The sequence below is a fragment of the Euwallacea fornicatus genome, chromosome 18, assembly GCF_040115645.1.
Source record: "Euwallacea fornicatus isolate EFF26 chromosome 18, ASM4011564v1, whole genome shotgun sequence".
NCBI lineage: Eukaryota > Metazoa > Arthropoda > Insecta > Coleoptera > Curculionidae > Euwallacea > Euwallacea fornicatus.
In genome coordinates, this window is record NC_089558.1 from 1,544,417 (window position 1) to 1,564,673 (window position 20,257).

General features: G+C 36.8%; 1 protein-coding gene and 1 long non-coding RNA gene across 5 annotated transcripts in view; one reads left to right on the forward strand and one right to left on the reverse strand.

Annotated features, from left to right (window-relative positions):
* LOC136345142 (heterogeneous nuclear ribonucleoprotein C-like 1) overlaps window positions 1-20,257 on the reverse strand; it is a 142,067-nt gene that overhangs the window by 94,566 nt on the left and 27,244 nt on the right. For 2 of the 4 annotated variants that reach the window (XM_066293177.1, XM_066293176.1), the window contains exons 2-3: window positions 18,785-19,047; window positions 7,354-7,420 (exon numbers count right to left, since the gene is read on the reverse strand). In XM_066293177.1, coding sequence (XP_066149274.1) covers window positions 7,354-7,420; window positions 18,785-18,899 — 182 coding nt within the window. In that variant the 5' untranslated portion in view covers window positions 18,900-19,047. The remainder of the gene's footprint in view (window positions 1-7,353; window positions 7,421-18,784; window positions 19,048-20,257) is intronic. The other 2 variants (XM_066293180.1, XM_066293178.1) reach the window with 1 other exon arrangement.
* The window catches only part of LOC136345146 (uncharacterized), a 121,042-nt gene that overhangs the window by 23,166 nt on the left and 77,619 nt on the right, over window positions 1-20,257 (forward strand). The window lies entirely within an intron of this gene.

Consider the following 20,257-nt stretch of genomic DNA (forward strand, 5'->3'; position numbering starts at 1 on the left):
AAATTCACACAACCGAAGAAGCCACACGAAAGGCCGTTAAGACACATAAGCGTATAACCACATTCATGGTTATGAATCTAAACCCTCTTTCATGTAGCTGAGTCCGTTAAAGAAACTGTTGTGCGTATGACATGACTGCGACATGAAAACCGTAAATCCTAAAGCAATTTTTAGACCAGCTGCGAGTTTCCCATAAAATTCCCTAAAACTTTCCGCATTTAACCGACTCTGTATCTCTTATGGTAATAGAGACGGAGCACCAATTTGGGCCATAGTATATTTCACAGATTCCTGGGTAAAAATTAGCACCTGACCAAATCCAGAATTTTTCCGTTAAACATCATCAATCCAGTGCAGTCAGCTTCAGCGCCTCGAAGCTGTTGCTTTGTTAACGGCCACTCTATGCGACCATAAACGACATTATATGTACACACTACAAACAAGTTGTTGCACTACTTATGTTTATTTTAAAAACAGGAGAGGAGCCCTATGGGGACGGTAATTGATCCAGTCCTAATAACATATCGTCGATGTGATCGACGCAGCTGCTGTCGGTAAACGATGATTGATTGCGATCTAATTACTTTACACGGTCGTGACTGACAAGCGTGAGGGACATGTGCGAGTGCACTGGGCTAAAATAGATACCTTAACTCGATAGTTTGCCCTTCACATTCCTCAAACGTTCATAATTTGTTACAATCCATTTTTAACGCGTAGAACTTATGAGATATCCTAAAAAGATTGGAGAACTCCCAAGCAACTGAACGTTGACACTTGAAATATGGGACAAGTATAGTACTTTTATTAATAATCCAGAGCTATCCGTTCGGAAAAAAGTTGCACAATATCCAAAACCCTGAAAATAATACCGAGGATATTTTGAAATTTTCATTATAAATTTATTGTGACAGTACGCGTAGTTGAATGCTTCATTTACGTGTGTAAGTTAGTCATAAGATATCGCCAGCTGGTGGATCTTTTCATCTATTTTGGCAGTGTCCCACCTCATGACTCAAACGGTAAAATTCTACCTTTACGATAATCATAAATATAGCCACATTGTATGAGAAGTGTAACACCTTGTGAGGTCTTATGTCAATAAGCTGAAAGCGAATTCGTCTTCTATCCAATGTGGCATGTCTCGACAAAACAGAGCATAAAAGTGCACTTTACATATCGAACAATCTGTAAATATTCGGGCAGATAGAGCCATTTTTATCCCTGCACTATATCTGTGTATACTTAAGATTGGAGCGACACATACTCAATTCCGGACGTAGGAGGGAAGTCATTGTTGCTCTTCCGGAAACCGATTTCGGATGGGATTTCAGGGGGATTTGAGCTATTAGGAACAGGGAATTTCACAATATATCAACCCATAAAGCTTATGCGGGCACTAAGTTAATAGAAATCTTTGACTTTTTGAAACCTAAGATGTTACGTTAATCTGAACTAAATGTAATTAACGAGATCTGACAGGAATGCACGAGGATAGTCCCAGAAGTACTCGACTGAACATTAAAAACTTTTTTTGTAAAATTTAATTTCTTAATATGTTCTCCTTTGAGATTGACACTCTCTCCTCAGCGATGTTGTATGGCTGTTATGTCCTGTCTATATTAGGAAGATTCGAATTCATGATATTTCTGTCCTTAGCTGTTCAATTGTGTGAGCGGAAGCCGTTTTAGGTCACTACTTAAATCCTTGGAAAATATTTCCAGATGCTTCCTCTCCTATCTGGAATTCGCTATAAGAGCAAATACGAAGATAGTCCCAGAAGTACTGGACCTAACACTTAATCGAAAAAAAGAAAAATGTTATATTATTTCTGAAAGTGAGTGTCCTTTGAGAGTGACACAATTTTCTCAGTGATGTTCTACAGCTTCTGTACTTTGTTTACAGTAAGAAGCTTTGAATGTTTTAAAATGGACATTAATCTCGGACCCCACATCTTCATTACGGGCAGATCTTTTTTTCAAGTTTGATAATCGAAAGTAATCTGAGAGGGCTAAATCTGGCGAGTAGGGTGGGCAAAGAACACATTCGAAACCAAGTCGATTGATTTGGCCATAGCGATGATGGAAGTGTAGACTAGTGCGTTGTCTTGATGAAGCAAGACTTTCTTTTTTGCCAAATGTGGCCGTTTTTTCCTAATTTCGCCTTTCCTCGCTAGACTAAATTTCTATAATGTTCTCCGTTTATTGTTTTTCTTTTAAGGAAATAACCAATAAACATTATCCCACGTGCATTCCAAAAAACCGACATCATCGTCTTTCCTGCAGATAGAACGGTTTTCGCCTTCTTTGGAGTTGATTCTTTCCTTTGAGTTCTTTATTTTTTACCGCTCTTTCGTCTCAGGTATGAACTGATGCACCCATGTTTTATTCACGATTATGAATCGACGAAAAAACTCAGCTTTATTGCTGCGAAGCTTTGCCAAACACTCACTTGAAACATCCTCATGGTGCTGTTTTTGTTCAATTGTAAGTAAACGCTGCACCAATCTTGCGTACAGCTTTCTCATAGCCAATGTTCGATCAAAACGCGATGTCCAGTACTTTTTGAAATGCCTCTCATATCTGCAAACTCACGTAATTTCACTCGACGGTCTTCCAGTGTAATTTTGTCGCTTTTCACCAAAAAATCTGGAGTGGTCAGATCTGAAGTGTCATTGGGTCGACCATTGCGGAGTTCTTCTTGGTAGCTTGTACGATCGCGTTTAAACTTTGCTACCCAATATTTTACAGTTGGTAACGAAGGACCGGATTTCCCCAGAGTAGAATTCACTTATGAATGAACAATTTTTTCCACGTTCACAAAATCTTTAAAAGTGTTCACTAAAACCAGCTCTAAAACAGACACAGATCAATCCAGCACTCACAAACTTAAGCCTTCAGTTTTTTAAGGCCAGGTCTTTGTAATATAGGCAAATTTTTGACACAAAAAACATTTCTATAGGTCAGGTCAGGTGCTTCTGGGACTATCCTCGTATATTACGATCCTGGAACGATCTAAATGCCTTAAGTCTCGCAAGCAATGGTTATGCAAGCGTGTTACACCTGCAAATATGTATATTCTTCTTTTATTACCAATAGGTTGGGAAAAGATAATCTTTTGCTGTTTCAAAGAAGAATATTTAGTAACATTTAATGAAATAAATAGCTCCCCTTACGATTGATATTCTGGTAATGGTCTTGACCAAATGTACCCGGACCAGTCTTTTCAATGCCAAAAGCGCCATAAAAATAGTCCTGACCCGAATTAAGGTTTCCTTAATGTTTTTAGCATTGTATAGCAGTGCGTATGTCTAGAGTTTACATGTGTTCCAGCATGACAAGCTTCAAATAATTCAGAGAATGAAAAAATCGGCAAATGTTGCAACTGTTGCCCAGGGAATTATTAGTTTCAATTAGGAAATTTCATAGTTTTTATACTATCTATTTCAACCTAAGGCAAAAGTATTCCAAAATAACATGATTCAGTATTCCCGAAACACTGTTCCTTCATAGGAACGTCGCTGCGGAAACCTTAGTAAGTGCTTAGGAGATTTCTAAATAACTCAACAGATGTTCCAGAAGTAAAATGCTCGTTTAGGTAACATATTTTTATTGCATGTATCCACACCGATCTGTAAAGTGTCAGAATACTTCTAATACGTTACGGTTCAATGTTTATATGACGGTGTTCTCTTTGACCAAGAATATTGCAATAATCCAGAAAGATCCATAAATATTTAAGTGTGACCGCTTCAAAACAGAAATGAAGGCTTGGAAGGAAAAGATTGCACGGAAAAATATCCAAACTTTGAAAACTAACTTGAAAACTTGCTCTAAAAAATCCTTGTTGGATCTTTGATAAAAAAGTTACTATTTAAGGCATAGGACTAGAAGTGTTTGAAGAACACAAATGGAGCCTTGGAAAGAAGAAGTGACCACAAAAAACATTGTTGAAATCTGTAAAAATGATTTTTACACTTTTTGCATAAGAAAGTTATCGTTGACATGATGAAAGTAAAAGTTTTTGCAGACGAGAAGTGAGACTCTGGAAACGAGAACTTACACTTGGTATATTTTTTGAATTCGGCAAACTTTCACTTGAACTAACCTGACTTAAGGACGTTGTATAAAAAAATCTTGGAAGAATTTCCACAAAAGCTTGTCCCCGTTTTGAAAACTTTCACCTGAACTAACTTGACTTAACAAAGATAGTATAGAAAGCTCTTGGGGGAATGTACTCAAAAGCTTGGCCCAGTTTTGTAAACTTTCACCTGAATTAACCTGACTCAACTGCGAGAGTGTAGATAGCTGTTGGGGGAATTTACTCAAGAAATTCTTCAAGGTGCGTAAGTTTTCTCCTGAACCAACCAGTATTAAGGACGTGGTATAGAAAGCTCTTGGGGAGATACACAGAAAATTGACCCCAGCATGGAAATTTTCACCTTGACTAATTTGAGTTAAGAACGTTGGCGGAGAAAGCTCCTGGGGGAATTTACCCAAAAAACTTCCAAGTTTTGCAAATTTTCACCTAAACTAACTTGACTTAAGGACGTAACGTAGAATGCTCTTGATCGAATTTACTGAAGAAAGGCATCATTGAAAAAATTAAAATTGAACACGAATATACACTTGGAAGAAACGAATCAAAATTGCAATATTTAAACTGCCGCACGCTGCTAATTTCAGCCCGAACTAACCTGAACTAACCGGAATCAATCTGTTTATGGAATCTAAGGAAGGGAGGAGTTATTGAAAGATAAAGCAGAGGCTTTTAGAGGACATCAGTGAAAATCACAATGAGGGAAAAACGCCCTTGCACAACTGTCTATTAATCTTTAAAGCTTACTTGAAAACCTTGATGGTATGGACTGTGTTTAAGTGTTCTATGATAGTATTAATTGTCCTATACCTATTTAAGAGTAAAAGGAAAAGACATTATTAAGTACACTTTTTTTCCTAGGTTTTCGCCCCTGGCAAAGACAAACAAACCAAAACTAATTTCCCCGATAATGCGGTGTGGACCATTACATTGTTTTCTCGAACATTTGCCTGCCTAAGTAATACCTGAAAGTAAGAACGTCTAGGAAAGTGGTTTCCGGTTTATGTATGCATGACACCTAGTAAATTTACTTTAACTTCGGTATTACAAATATGGAGCTGGTGTAGGCAAGGGGTAATTTACTGTTATTAGGGCTTATGTGGATTTAGCCACTATAAACAGGGCTGTTGTAAGTACAGGGTACGTGTGTAATATGTTGACCCAGCTCCGGTGCCGCTGGCAAAAGAACATTATTTTCTATGTGTAGGCCTTAGCATGCTAATTTACACTATTTTTGTATAGTTCCCTGGCATGCAGTTTTTTCGAACACATTCCCTTGCAAATTAGCGAAAGAATAGAGCTGAAAATTGCGTCAGAAATTTAATGATTACTCACACAAGAACGGACGCATTTTTAACTCCTCCAAATTAAAAATTTCTTCTGGCAATTTCGTTCCGTTTCCCTCAACCGAACCCCTGAAATGAAGACGTAGACTGGAACAGATTTTTCACTTTTTGTTTGCGTTTCAAAGGCATCAGGCTAATTCGTGCTTATTATTATTTCCAGGGCAGAATTAAATTCCTTTGCAGTATACTCCATTTTTAGCGCTTTTTAATGTGCAACGGCCACTTTTATTGAATTAGGGCACTTGTTTTCCGAATGGAAATATTTAAATTTCCTTTAGAAAATAAGGCGCTTTTAAGGAAATGGAAGTGAATTTTTTAACAATCTTAAGGGACGTTGAAATGTTTTGTCACGTGAAATGGATCATTTTTAAATCTGGGTAAATGCAAAAGTTTTCTGACACTGAAAAGGCATCATCAAAAGGAGACCGCCAAAGAAGAAACTTCATACGTGGAAAACAAATAGTGTGGCAATTTCTAAAATTCCTGGGGAATATGCTGCTGAGGAAACTGAAGAGAAACCAGAAAGCATCAAAGAGATAAACAAGGGATTCCCCAAGGGAGAAAGAAAGTACTTAATAAAAGAACTGCCAGGACAAACACCAAGAGACTATTACGATTGACGATCCCTATCGCAGAGGAGAGCGTTCCTTGCTCAAGATTTACCTACTTTCGCAATTTACAAATTTTTGAGCGCCCACATCTCGGGAACTCATGGAGAAATTACGGAAATCCTGAAGTTCTTCCTACAAGTTCGAAAATTTTACACAGAACCGGGTTGTTTTGGGGTCGGGAACTGGATCAGGTTCTAATAATTGCACTTGAGAGACTACACAAAAACCGCGTTAAATACTACATATATACAGTAATGCAAAGTATGAACTCTCATGTTCGGTATGACACGAAGGTGCTAGAGCCCAATTGAAGTAGGCCACGTAGATATATCACAGAACGGAAACATACTCGAGAATTCAATGAAATTTTTAAAATTCTAGTTTTCGGGCTACATAAAGGATATCAATACTTCACATGCCATTAAAGAACGTGAAGTTCTTGCTACGAATCAGCTGCTTGTTTAGATGATCTGCAGGGCGACAGGGACGTACCGGGGTTTAAAAAAATATTATTAACAAGAAAAGTTTCATAAATTATGGCTCAAGTGGCAAAATTTGCTTCTACGAATTGAGAAAACTTCGAAGCAACCTGAAGGAAACCAAGGTGAAGTTAGGGTCAAGAACTCAATCAGGTTCGGGAAATTGTAGTTTGCAATCTGCATAAATCACATCAGTGTCACGTGCACCATCTGAATGCGCAACGTTTTCCTACTAATTCTCTCTCAAGATTTAAAGATATAAACTCAGGAATCCAGGTTCAATATGTCCCATTCAATCGAGGCGAGCCAAAAACAAATCCTCGAACACTTGGAATTCTTCCTTTTTAAAATTTTTTGCGCTCAAATCTCAGCCCCATACATCTCAATGATGGCTCTACATCTTTTTTGGTTTCTGATAAACGTTAGATAGATTGAAAGTTTAAGTATGCGCTATTTTCATATCGTAAGAATCCGCAAAGTTATCTAAGCAGACCATTTAGGCACCCCAGAATGGCGCCCTCAAAAATTACCTCTAGATAAACAGGTTAATGTTTCTCATTTCCTAAAAAGAGCTCGTTGATAGGACAAAGGTGAGAATTCATCCGCTTAAACTCACAAAAATTTTTATCTCCCGAATGCCACTCTATTTTTGCACGAGTGTATGTTAACCTGTAAAATGAAACTGCCAGGGCGTTTCAGACTCGATTGAGCGCGAAAATTGGGCTACCTTGCTCGCCTCCAAATTGCCTTATAAGCCGTTAGAGGCTCAATCGCTGTACTATTGTATTAGAAAAGTATTATTTATGTAGTCATACTTACTTGGGTTTGTGTGCGACAGCCGTTATTTTGTTAAGTTCCAAGATATCCATCCATGTGACCTGGAAATCTGCAACAAAAATCCAGTGTTTCGATAAATCCCTGGTAAAATTACATGTCCAGGTATAGCTAGAAAGTGGCTTTTTATACCTGGGCGTGCCAAATTAGTCCGAAGGTATTTCGCTTAATGTGGAACAGACGGCTTTGCGATGCCGTAATGTTCAGGCAAAAATAAATGGGTGAAACATAATAATAAAGTGAGCAAGCAACAAAAATATTTGGGTAACCGGATTGCTAATTATAAACACATCTAGGAATATTTTTTCGCCTACTAATACTTAAGCTCTCAAAGCGGCTTCAACGATCGAAATCAAAAAGAAAATATTACAACTTTGCCGGTTTTGAAGTCGAAAATCAATATTATTTTTATATTTTGATGTTCGAGTATAACTTTTATTGAGTTTCTCGGTTAATCGACTGTGCATGGGAAAACGGTCATTTTTATCATCTAACAGTTATGTTTATAGGACATTAATTGAGCGTCGGGTTAAATTGTGAAATTCATTAAAATTTTGCTCACGCCACCTCAGCATATGGGATAATCCAAGGTTCGGGTGAATTCGGGGAATGACACTTATGAAATCACACAGGTAAAGTATATGCTAAAGACCACAAGCTGGAGACGGATAGAAGGATTTAGAAACAGGTTGAGCTGAAATGGGGCCAGTTAGATCGTCCGTTTTCAAGCTGCAACTGTCATCCCTTTTTGTCTTTTTTCCTCTCTTTACTTTTCCGGACCCCCATAAGGCCCTCTTTTCAGTTTCAGCTATTTTTCCTATGTATGTGTTTGACACGTTCCTCTTTAAGATTTCCCTGAGCTCAGTTTTTCCCATAAGCTAACCAATGTATTATCGAATATTGTGAACTTACCGATGTCAAGGAAAAATTTCCTGATATCTAACTATCTTATATTGAGAACTTTGAGCTTTCGTGACGATAGGGTTTCAAGACTTCAGAAGTTTTTTGACTTAGTTTGGGACGCGAAAACTCCACTCTTCATATATAAAAATACTGCGTATTATAGTACGTTACGCTCCGGCTTTGTTGCTCAACAAGGTGTATTTGCCTGGACAAATCTCTTTATCCACCTTTATTAATTTTTCGGACAATAATGAGATTGACCTTTTCAATATTTCAATATAATCGATACTATTTTATCAATGTGATTTTCGAAGGGAGTTTCTCGTTGAATCTCGCAAACTCGGTATTTTTCCATGGTTTGCAACTCTACTGGACATCGCCAGTTCGACTGTTACCATTGGAATCTCGGAAACTAGAGGAGACACGAAGAAGTTTAAGTGGAGGAAAAGTTGCGTGACTTGGCGCTTGACCAAAGGCCGCTTTCAGATCTTGAATTTTCCGAAAACCTTTGAGGATAGTCGAAAAAAACTAAAAATTCGAGATTTCGATAGTCGTTGGCAGTGAAAATGTGTGTGTGGCGTTGAGCTTGCTTTTCATATAACGTTAAAAAACGAAAAGGAAATCTCCAATTTTTAGTTTGTTTCTAATACCATGGGAAATAATCGTAAAATTCAAAATTAGAAAACGACTTTTGGTCAAGCATTAAATTACGTAATTTTGCCCCCATTTAAACTTCTTCGTATTGCTCTAGTTTCCGAGATCCCAATAGTGCGGGTTAAATTTCAAATATCCTGTACACAGTGTTCCTAAATAAAATGTACATATGCAGGAAGGTAATTTTGTACCTTGCTTCACGACTAAAAGTTCATATAAACATAGCTTCGCAGCCGCTTTGTTACGTATTCGCCAGTTGTTCAAATTTCAAAAATGTTTCAGACTTTCCTTTATAGCTATTGAAGTTTTTGAAATATTGACCTAAAATTTGCAACATAGTTTACGGTGTCGGACTTACTTCATGGGGCATGTTAAAGGGTTTTTATAATCTAGAGGGTGATGTTTTTTCAGGGTCATGCCCCTTACTCCTGAACGTTTGCGCCGTGCGTCATGCGCCGTGTGCAGTTGGTGGATTCCAAAATACAAATCGCCTTTTTTTATTTTATTTAGAAACTTTTTAGTCTCTTGTAGCTTTTTCGTGTATTTAAAAGCAAAACAGTAAAAAGATAAATGACAATAACTAAAGGTTGTTGGTGAGCACAAAATCGAAAACCCAGCAATTTCCTCTCAACAAAGAAGTTTCTTCATTGCTTTAATGCTACTTAACTGAGTTTCTATTGTATTCTTTACAAAATTTATATTTGTTTTTTTTTCAAGAAGCATTCGATAAATTTTATATTGCGATACACCATCGAATGCGGTTTGGAAAGATTTTTAATTTGAAATGCCACTTAGCTCATGTTTCAATTTTAAAGATTCGTCCATTTTTCACTACTGGTCACCTAAACAACATTTTAAAAGTAAACAAACATCAAAACAGTATTTTTTGCCCGTAATTAGTGCTGATTTTGAATTTTTTTTAAATAACAATTTGTTGAAAAGTTGATGACAGGGGGAAAATTCAGAGCTGCACGGGGTTATGCCGTGTACGGAATCTTCTCCTCATTAAGGTTAATTTCCATTTAATATATCCCTAAACCCGTTTCCTCCTAATTTTCAAGTAATGGTGAGATTAACAAGATCACGTGTTCAGTGCTGTTTAAAAAGGAGGTTTTAACATTATCGCCTTTCAATATTGGAAATGCGAGATTTTGTGTCTCACCACTATAACTTCCAACGCTTTTTACGTCACCTCAAGCGCATTTGTCCATTATTTCATCTTTGTCGTGCATAAACTGAGACCACATACCAAACTCACACAAATTCCTGCGACACAAGCACTAAACTTTTTATTTCCCGAGCACACGCCTCTTTTCCCACGGTCATAATTGTTTTATGCAGGACCCGGACTTGAAGTTTTCAAATAAATGAGAGAGATGGAAAGAACTACTGCACTTAATACGTTTCATCCCGATAAACACCATCAAAGTTAGAAGAAAAGCGCGGAAATGCGGCATTTAAATGAGCTTTTCAGAAACAGACGTTTGTCAAATGGCCTCTGCGTCATTTTTTTAGTTTTGTGGTGGTTTCGCAGAATCGAAATGAGATTGCTCGGTTATTACGGTTGTCCAAGGCAGTCACAATGCGCTTTTTATTTCCGGATGTCAGCTTCTGAGCGATCCAAATAGAACTGTCAATGATTCATTGAATCAAAGGGGCCAGACTAGCGGATTTTCCAACGAAGGTGGAAAAAGGAGAAACAATGACATCAACATCACAAACTTTCTGTGATAGGTATGTAGAAAACGAATTGGACAATGCCCTCTCTGTTGCTTCCAACCTGCCAAGGTCTGCAGCTTTCATCCACCTTCAATTCCGCAATCTGAAAAAAATCAATTTAGCTCCTCTTCAATGATACTCGTATTGTTGGGCCTCCGCTTCACATGGAGACTGATTTTCAGTTGACTGCAAGGGCGGCCATTCGGCTATTGCTTCATTTGAATTTTTTCCCTTCTAGACTCTAGATTAAGTAACCCTCTTTATGAGCTGGGATGACAAGAAATTTCAGTTTTGGTTTTTCTTCAAGGTATTTCTTGCTCAATAACACTTCGTGCACTTTGAGATTTACTCAGAAACATCATTTGTATACGGTGCTTGCAAAACGCAGTGAAACACGTTTATAACTTTTATAAACGCAATATTAAAAAAATTGGTTAGACACGTACAATTTTATTAAAAAAAACGTTTAAAGCATTATTTTAGATGTTCAAAGTTTCCACCCTCTGTTCAGCTGCCCCTACTAACGTTTTGTTTTCAAATGAAAAGTGATTCAATAAGGGATGTAACGGCATACCAAGAACTAAAATTGATTCCTTAGAAAATTCAGATACCTTAAAAAAGTTTTGAAACTTAGATAAATTGAAACAAAGTCCATATTCTAAGAAGATCAAAAGTTTCAATATTATTTTCCTCGTTAGACAAACTATTCTTATTTCACTTGGAAAGAAAGGGAAAAAATGACAATAAGAGGTAAAAATTCCTAATCGTTTTCAATGTAAACATTTTTTCGATACAAAATATTTTGATTTTCATAGAATTTGTTAGTAGTTGAATTCAATTGTTAGGTATTTCCCATAGCTAGATAAAAAAAACTGGATTATTTATCTGAGACGTAGAGAATAGAAGTTTTAATCTTTTTGGGATATGGAGGTGGTAAAAAAACTTACAAAGAGGTGTCTCATATTTAATGAGGAATATCCAGACCTGTCTATTGATGGAAGTGTAGTATGTCGGATTAATGAAAAGTTTCAACAAATTGGAAGTGTGAAAGCTGCTCTAAAACGTGAAAGACCTGGCACAGCAATTGGTGGCGATAAAGCATTAGACAATCTTTTATCTATCGATCTGAGTCGCACACAGTCTACCAGCAAACTTGCCCATGAATTTGATGGATCCTCAAAAGCAGTAAATAATCTTTCATGATGAGATCCTCACCCAACAATTGACCGCTGAAAATTTGAATCGCAAAATGGAATTTTGTGTAATGATGCAAGAAAAGAGCATTACAAATAATAGGTATTTTACTAGAATTTTATATGTACAGGGGGTTTGGTTTACCGATACACATTCGAAAGAGAGTGGTAGGTAAGATGATTGTGAATGTATTTGACCGTATATCGCCATTTTTCGGAATTTTACCAAATGCGCTGTTTACTTCCGTGTAGGTTAAAATAAACATTTAATTGAACATTTGTTGTGGCTATGGGTTTTCGCATAAGCTTGACTATGTATTTTACTGATATCAAACATGTAGTAGTATCTGCATTTGAAAAAAATGTGATGCTTCAAAATTTCAAAAATAAATTTCTCTAATATCAAACCTTGACTTTATAAGTAAATAAAGAGAAAGATGCAAATCGAAGAGTCATTCAAATACCTTTAACAACTTCTTTGACCATTGCTCTTTTGAATGATGTATTGAAAGGCGCAAACTTAATGCTACATAAGGTATTTAATTAAAAAAGAAAAAAATTACAGAAAAAATGCATAGGGCAATTTAACAAATTGAATAAAAACTTAATAAGTAATTATTATTTATGTAAATCATACTATTTACTTATAAGTAATTATTATTCTCAAAATGGGAACCACCGTTTCTGATACAACATCAACATCTTCGTCTTATCTCTGTGGCGGATACTCCCAGCCTCCAACAAACGTTCTATTAAATTTTTATTGTAACTTACACGGAAGTAACCAGCGAATTTGGTAAAATTTGAAAAAATGGCGATATCTGCAAATGCGTGACACTTTGTATAATTGTAAACCAAACACCGTGTATATATATATAACTCATCTTTATTCCCAAACGAACGGGCTATCGACCATTTGGTCTTTCGGTCCCTGTCGTACAATTATTCTATTTTGCTAACATATTTCACTAGAACGAATAATAATTATCGAATAAAAATTATCGAAAACATAGCAATACAAAGATCAAAAGGAAGACTCAAAAAACAAAAAAGAGCTCTGCTGCCAATAGTACTTTACTAAGGGTTTTAACTCAAGACGGAATTTTGCTTGTTTCATCTGTCCTGCCAGACAAAGCGGGTTCAGTATCGTCCAGTTGTGAGGGTTGTCTTTCCAATTGGCCTGCAGCTGTAGTAGTCTTTCAGTTATTTTCGTCACGTGCGTACGTTCACACAGTAGTTGGTTTAATGGGTTGTGTAGTGGGTTTCCATGGTGTCTGATCTCGGTGATCAGTGTAAGTGCAATCTGTTCTTTTGGTTATATGTATCGTTTGGTTTTATCTGTTGCACTGACCCTCAACTCGTGACCGTAATCCAGTAATGGTCTGCATTTAGAATTTTATTTTCGGATAAAACAGCGTTTTGCTTAAATGGATCCATTCATCGACATAATTGTCGCTACTCGTCTACGGATAATCCTCACTGGATGAAGATTTTGCAAGCATGACATCCGCAAAAAACTCAATGTACGAATGGGTATAATCGGCCACCAGTCCATCGGTCCATTTTTCATAGAGGGGCACTTAAACACCTCATTATACTTGCACTTATTTCAAAACGAAATAGTTCCATCAATCGTCGCAAGTTTTCCTGGAGAGAATGGGGAACAAGTAACCAATAATATTTGGTTCCAACAAGATGGTGCGTCACCCCATTGTGCTATGGCCGTGAGAGAGTATCTTGATGAGATTTTCCTTAGGAGATCAATCGATGGAAGAGGCGCAATCAAATGGCCGCCACAATCTCCGCATCTTACGCCCTTAATTTTTTTGTGGGTGTCACCTGAAAAGTTCTGTTTGCAAAAATAAATCACAAAATTTATATAATTTACGTCTCAGAATTGAAACAAAATTAGAATTAATAACACGAGCAACACTGGATAATTGCATGAAAGAGTTCGAGGAACGACTGAGTCATTGCCGAATTGTTGCTACAACGCAATTTGAGCCTTTATCGTAGGAATTTCAATTTTGTTTGACGTAATAGTGAGTTACTTTATTTTGTATATAATACATTTATTTTTTAAGGAAATTTCAGATACAATTTTAGTTCTGAGAATATCGTAGCATCCCTTGTTGAATTACTTTTTATTTGATAAACTACAATTAGGGCGTTTGTAGTTGAAAATAAAAATTTAGCAGGAATAGCTAGATGGTGGGGAGGGGGGGGGGGGGTATTAATTAGAACATCAAAAGTAAAGCATTAGATGCCCTTTTTAAATTAAATTATACGTGATTAGGTTTTTTTTTCTGATTGTTAAAATTCACAAAACAAACTGATATTAATTGTTCAATTAATAACAATGTCGGCTAAAATATTATTTATTAATTATTAGTTATTAAATTAGTGGATCTAAATACAAGAATCCTTAAACAGTATGAGTTAGGGTATCTCAAAATATTAGTAAAGTGTGGTAAAGTGTTATGTTAATCGGTAGTGACGTGTAAGTCATGAATGTTTGTTAAGAAGTCTGGTCTTTCCGGTGTGAATTTTGTGAAATTCCAGGTTAGAAGAAGGAGGGGAGGCACTAATTCTTGGTGTCGAAATCTGGTGTTCGTCATTCTAAAACCCACGGGGTAAGCATCTGTATTTTTAGCATAATTGCAAGGCTTAATGAATAAATCAATCGCAGATCTTCCTGGATTTATCTGATGGTAGAAAAACGTGTCCTTACGGATCTGACAAAAAACAGTCCTACTAATAAATTTCTGCCAGAAAGCTATTAACGGATGAGAAGTACCAGATAAGCATTTAACGTTAAATATTTGTAGAAAATATCAGGCATATGAAAATGAAACACTTTGCAACACTTTTTACCAGCGCTGTATACTTTATGTCTAAATTTTGGGTCTCACGTTTCGTCATTTAGATCATTCCTATTTTTAAGATCTGCATCTACAGCTGCTTTATGTAGTGTATTTCGTTTTCTATATGTACATTGTATTCTGCAAATCCACGTATTGTTATTTGAACAAAACTATCCCAAATTTCCTAGAGAACTCTGGAATTTTAAATTATGCTTCGTCATCTAGCCCTTCAGCAATTGTTCCCATGATTCTCTTCAGCTGCCCCTCCTTCGAACCTTTTGGATCACCCACGAATGCTACATTCTGCTTACTCACCGTCGATTTTTTCAACCACTTTTGAATAGATCAGCTTTTTTTGATTGGGCTATCGCAAATTCTAATTTCCTATTTAATCTCCTTTTATATGTTTGGAATCCATTTTTTGGAAAAAAATAATTTTGCGCTGCAGTACATGATAGAATTAGGCTTTGACCCATAATGCCCCTTTGCATAAAATCGGTGCCAAAATTAGCGCGTTTTTCACCGGAGAAACGAAAAAAAAAAACGGAGAACAATAACCAGGATCTCATCAATCTCTCTCCCGTAATAAAACCATAACGTTTTATATCTGAAATGGTGTAATATTTCACAGTTAATAACGGCATTACAACAAGAGCAGAGTGCGTGAGACTTATTAGCTTAATGCCTGTTGGTAATAAGTTTTATGGATTTTGTTTTTGGCCTTTAGCGATGATAATCGCGAAGATAGCACCACAAAAGATGAAAAATTGCGCCCTTATTATGGTCCATTAATGAAGTTTTCGAGGCTCAAAAGCCTGGAACTTGAATAGGGAGCTCGCCCTTTGTTTCCAACGTAAATAAAGACAGATCTATTGGTTTTGTGTGTTTCTGGCCTCAATAAGGATCGCTGCTGGTGTTCATTAATTATATTAGCAATTGCTAATGCGTGCTTCCAATCTATCTGGAACATCTTTCATTTTTACCCTTGGGTTTATGCAGATGACACCGAGAGCCAAAGTCGGACCCTCATCCCGTGCTTTATCGACACCAAGGGATATTGATTATGCAATCATTATTTAAGTTCATTAATAATTCATTCGTTTGGTGTGATAACTTTTTCAGTGTTATTAAGACCTTTTATGCTAATGCCTGTCCTAATGGACCTTTGGAAGTGAATTGATATTCATAGCGACAAGTAATGAGCGTTCTGTACTGATGTTTTATCATTTTTGCTGTTTGGGTTAATAGTTTTTTATAGTGCCGTCCAACTCACCACCAATTGCGTGGAATTAAGACTGCCGAGGTGTGACAAAAAGATATGGACAACTGATGATATTTTAACAACGGGAGAGAGACGTTTCCTTGCGGGCTGCTGCGCCAATTTCTTCGGCCAAACGATGAATTTACACTGACATATTCCTTCAACCGAAGAGTTGATGAGTTTTCTGAATTGGAGACCGGATGAAGATCAAAGCACTTCTGGAAGGGCGACTAGAATGCTTCTTGCCGAGCAGCTGAAACATGGTGTCTTCTTCCAAAATTCTACAAGGAAACCTGCAGAAGAGTCAGAAGCCTTTCAAAGTTAGAAAAGAAGGGAATGGCTCCCATTACAATACGAAATGCGAGTAAGCCTTGCTATTTTTCCTCAGGTTATCCACAATGCGCACGTGAACCTTGAATATCTGGGCTTCCGCACTTAAAAAAAGATTATGCGAAATGTCCGCAGGTTATAGAGGATATTGTGATGGACAATTTTTGCACGGAAGTCCTCAGTCCGAAATGAACAGTTTTGGCTTCAGAGCGATTTTTAGTGAAAAGATTTCGATGTTTAACTTAAGTGAATAGAATAAAAACGAAAAAAATAAACAGTTTTTTGTTTCCTGATGCAATTTTATCGAGTGCATTCCTAACGCTAAACACGATTTTATTAAAAATTTATTTCAGTCGGAATTACAGCAAATCAAGTGCTTCACATTCATTCGGTCCGATTTACGTTCCGGATCTATTAATTGGCCAACGCGAAGTCCCGATTTAAGCCTCTTGGATTTTTCCTCTGAGGTTACATGATGTCGTTGGTTCATGAAACTCCTGTAGTCACCCAAGAGGAACTGTTGTGAAGAGTAGAGGCAGACTCTCTTTCCATGCAGGAATATCCGCACATCTTAAAATGGGTGAGCGATTCAGTGATCCGAAGAACAAGTTTATGTAGCCAAATTGATATTTATTATATGTTTTTTTTTGTTATGTTTAGTAAAAATGAATTAAATATCGAGCTCTTTTGGTGTCAATGAGCTAGCATTACGTTTTTAAACAACAATGACTCTGAAGCCAAAATGGATCATTTTTGCCTGGGCGTTTCTACGTAAAAATTGTACACCTTAGTATCCCACGCAACCTTCGTAAGTTTAGTACAACCGTTTTGGAACGCTCTGTATTATTCGATCTATGAAGTCTTACACCAATTTCCCAGCCTTTGCAATACTTGATATGAATATTAATTTCATAAATTGAATATTTGAAACCCCATCTCTGAGTTTCCGAAGTGAAAATCATGACCATTTTAACATGGGTAACGCGTTGAAACATGTCTGTACCCATCCCGCGATTCCAGGATCTCCAGAAATTTTTACTTGCGATGATTGGTTTTTCGGATGGTCTCACGTTAGATGTTGAACATTACTCTTTAACCAGAAATTTTCGAGCCATTTCCAAGTCTTCCAAAGTTCTTCGAGAATTTCTGGGCAACTCCTGAGCCTCGGGTTTATCCCGTTAATCAACTTTCCAATGCAGGAAGAGTAGGCTCATGCCATTTCTACAGAGTCGATCAGAAATAAGTAAATTAATCTTAACTGGTGGTAGAACTTGTCAAGAGCAATAACTTTTCTCCATATTTATTTTCGATAACCGCTTGTTATCAAGATTAAATTTGAAGTAGTTTCGAACAAAATGCCCGGCACTGACCTATTCGACTGAGTGATAAACACATAGCAATACCAACTGCAAAAAACTTGACAGATTTTTGTACTCACACCGAATTCTTAACGTCTGGGATATCTTATGATTTGTGAAAATTCGTTTTTATTGTGATACAAGATTTTCTTACCTAATTTTCCTAAGGTGTTGAATCGCATGCGCGAAAAAAGCGTTAGTTAGGAGTTTGACGACTCGGAAACTTTTGAAAGTGGGTTCTGTAAGTTACACCAACATTTCCACTAGAGGCACCAGTTCAATATCTGAGCACTTTTTTGGAAAACAGTTTAAATTCAACAACAAGAATCATCATCGTTAATTTTAAAAACGAAACGAATACATTTTTAAATGGTTTTTAAGAAAAACGGTTTATAGAAGAAATGTTGTTCTCAACTTGATCTCTCACTAGTTTAAATTAATGAATTTATTTCTAATACATTCTGTATATGTATATGTTTATGAGAAATTTCTATCATATCTGTATATGCTTTTAAGGATCTCTTTATACCATTTGTTTACGAGGTTTGAAGAATCTTGCAGATAAAAGGAAGAAATTCGGCTTTAAAGAACATGAGTTTTGTTCATATTTTGTGTTCAAATCTTTGAGCAATTTCTTAGAAAAATTGGCAGTATTAATGACAATAACACATTTCTTTATTCTTACAGGAAAACACCGTCTAATGGATCAAAATATATAGCGTAGGCTCCTTTCCAATGCATAGTTAGCTTTGTTCTCTGATTTTTTATAATTTCGAGTTTTGGTCGGATGTAGACTTTGAGGCACTTGGACCTCAAACCTATGTCTACTTCTAAAGAAAAAAACATGCACTTCTGAATGTATAATGCAGTAGGCGTTCTAATCTCGGTTTTCTCGAACGTATCCAAGACATGCTTCTGGTATCCCAACGCCTACCGGAGCTTTTCTTTGATTAACGCCCTTGACTGTTGTTTTCGTTAATTTGACTTAGTGCAGTTTCCAAAGAACCCAAAGGAGAATTGAAGCTCCAACGAATCTGATTGAAACCAAGTAACATGCGATCAGAAAGAATTCTAAGAGCCAAGCACCATCAGGGTCATTGACCCAGATGCAGCAATCATAAAGCAAACTCTTACCGCTGGAAAGGGATAGAGGCAGCGGTTTTGGCTCCAACAATCCCCTCAAAGCACTTCCACATGCGGAAATCACTGGTCTTGAACACCGACTTCCAATTTCTAAGCATCGATTCATCCCCGATGCACTTAGAGTTTCTCAAACTCCGTCCAACTCCCCTTTGTTCGGAAATACATATGCAACTTCCGCGCTCCCGAAGTTTGTTTGGGAAGCTGTTATCTGTTATTGTTTATGTCGTTTAGAATTCGCTAGTTTGTCGAGTTTCCTGCAATGGATTTTTGAACTTTATTTGACGATTTGAGGGCTTGTCGGTCGGAAAGTTTGTTGGTTGCATGTTTTAAAGGGGATGAGCTGATATGAATGCTCACCAACAAAGAAAGTATTTATCAGACTTAATAGAGTACATTGAGGTATACACAAAACACACTTAAGCTGAAAGCGCCAAAGCTGGGTGACTTAATTAATAACACAAATTAATATCTCGAAATAAATTTAAGCTGGAAAACGAGGTTTCTCACAGCAGTGTTTCTCCTTTGTGAGCAACCCTGATATAACTCAAAAGTTGGAGTATCAGAAGCTTCAAGAGGCGTTGTTTATTGTTTAGAGCAATTCTGGCTCCCCTTTGCTCTAAAGCTGTTATACGAGTGTTAAGCTTGACATTCGTCTTACTTTCCAAACGTTTTGTGTCGAAAAAGCCTTAATAATTTACACTTATGTAGGGAATGGCAGCCAAGTACACTCATTAGCTTAGTTGCACTATTAAAGTCACACACAGTCTCTTCAAGATGAATGAGGCAATTAAGTTACATCTGCTAATAATGTTCATTGATTTCCGCGATAACCGTTGTTTTGTTGTCCTTGTCGCACTCAGGAGGTTGTCAAATAGGTTCGCCGTGTTGGTTTGACAAAAGAGCAGCGCTGTGTTGCCATTTAGACGAATTTTTATGATTAATGTTGCAACTGAAAAATTCTTCATCTACGTTCGATGACGTTGAATGTGTTTTAAAACCACGTTTCAAAAATTATTTTCCTGCGAATATATTAGGGATTTCTGGACTAGAGAATATCTTCAAATTTTTATATCAATTTATAAAGGTTCTTCCAATTTCCTGGAATAGCCGTGATGAAAAGGAGCAGTATTTTGATTTTTAATAACTTCAAAAAACTTTCCAGAGCTACGGAACGTTAGATATTTCTGAAGTAGAGGATATTCCTAAGCCAAAAACACGTTTCCAATCTCCTGTCACATGAGAAAATGTTCCTACCTTGCATTAGTAAATTCGCAAATTTCTTTAATAATTTACGTTTATGCTGCTGTGAAGGCAACCCACGAATTAATTGATTATCTTTGTTGCCTTATTAAACTCATTCCTTCAACTCTGATAACCTCCTAGTAAGTCGCATTTGGCATCACAGCGATCGTTTTTCGCTACACAGCACTCATATACTTGTCAAATAGCGCAGCTACATTGGTG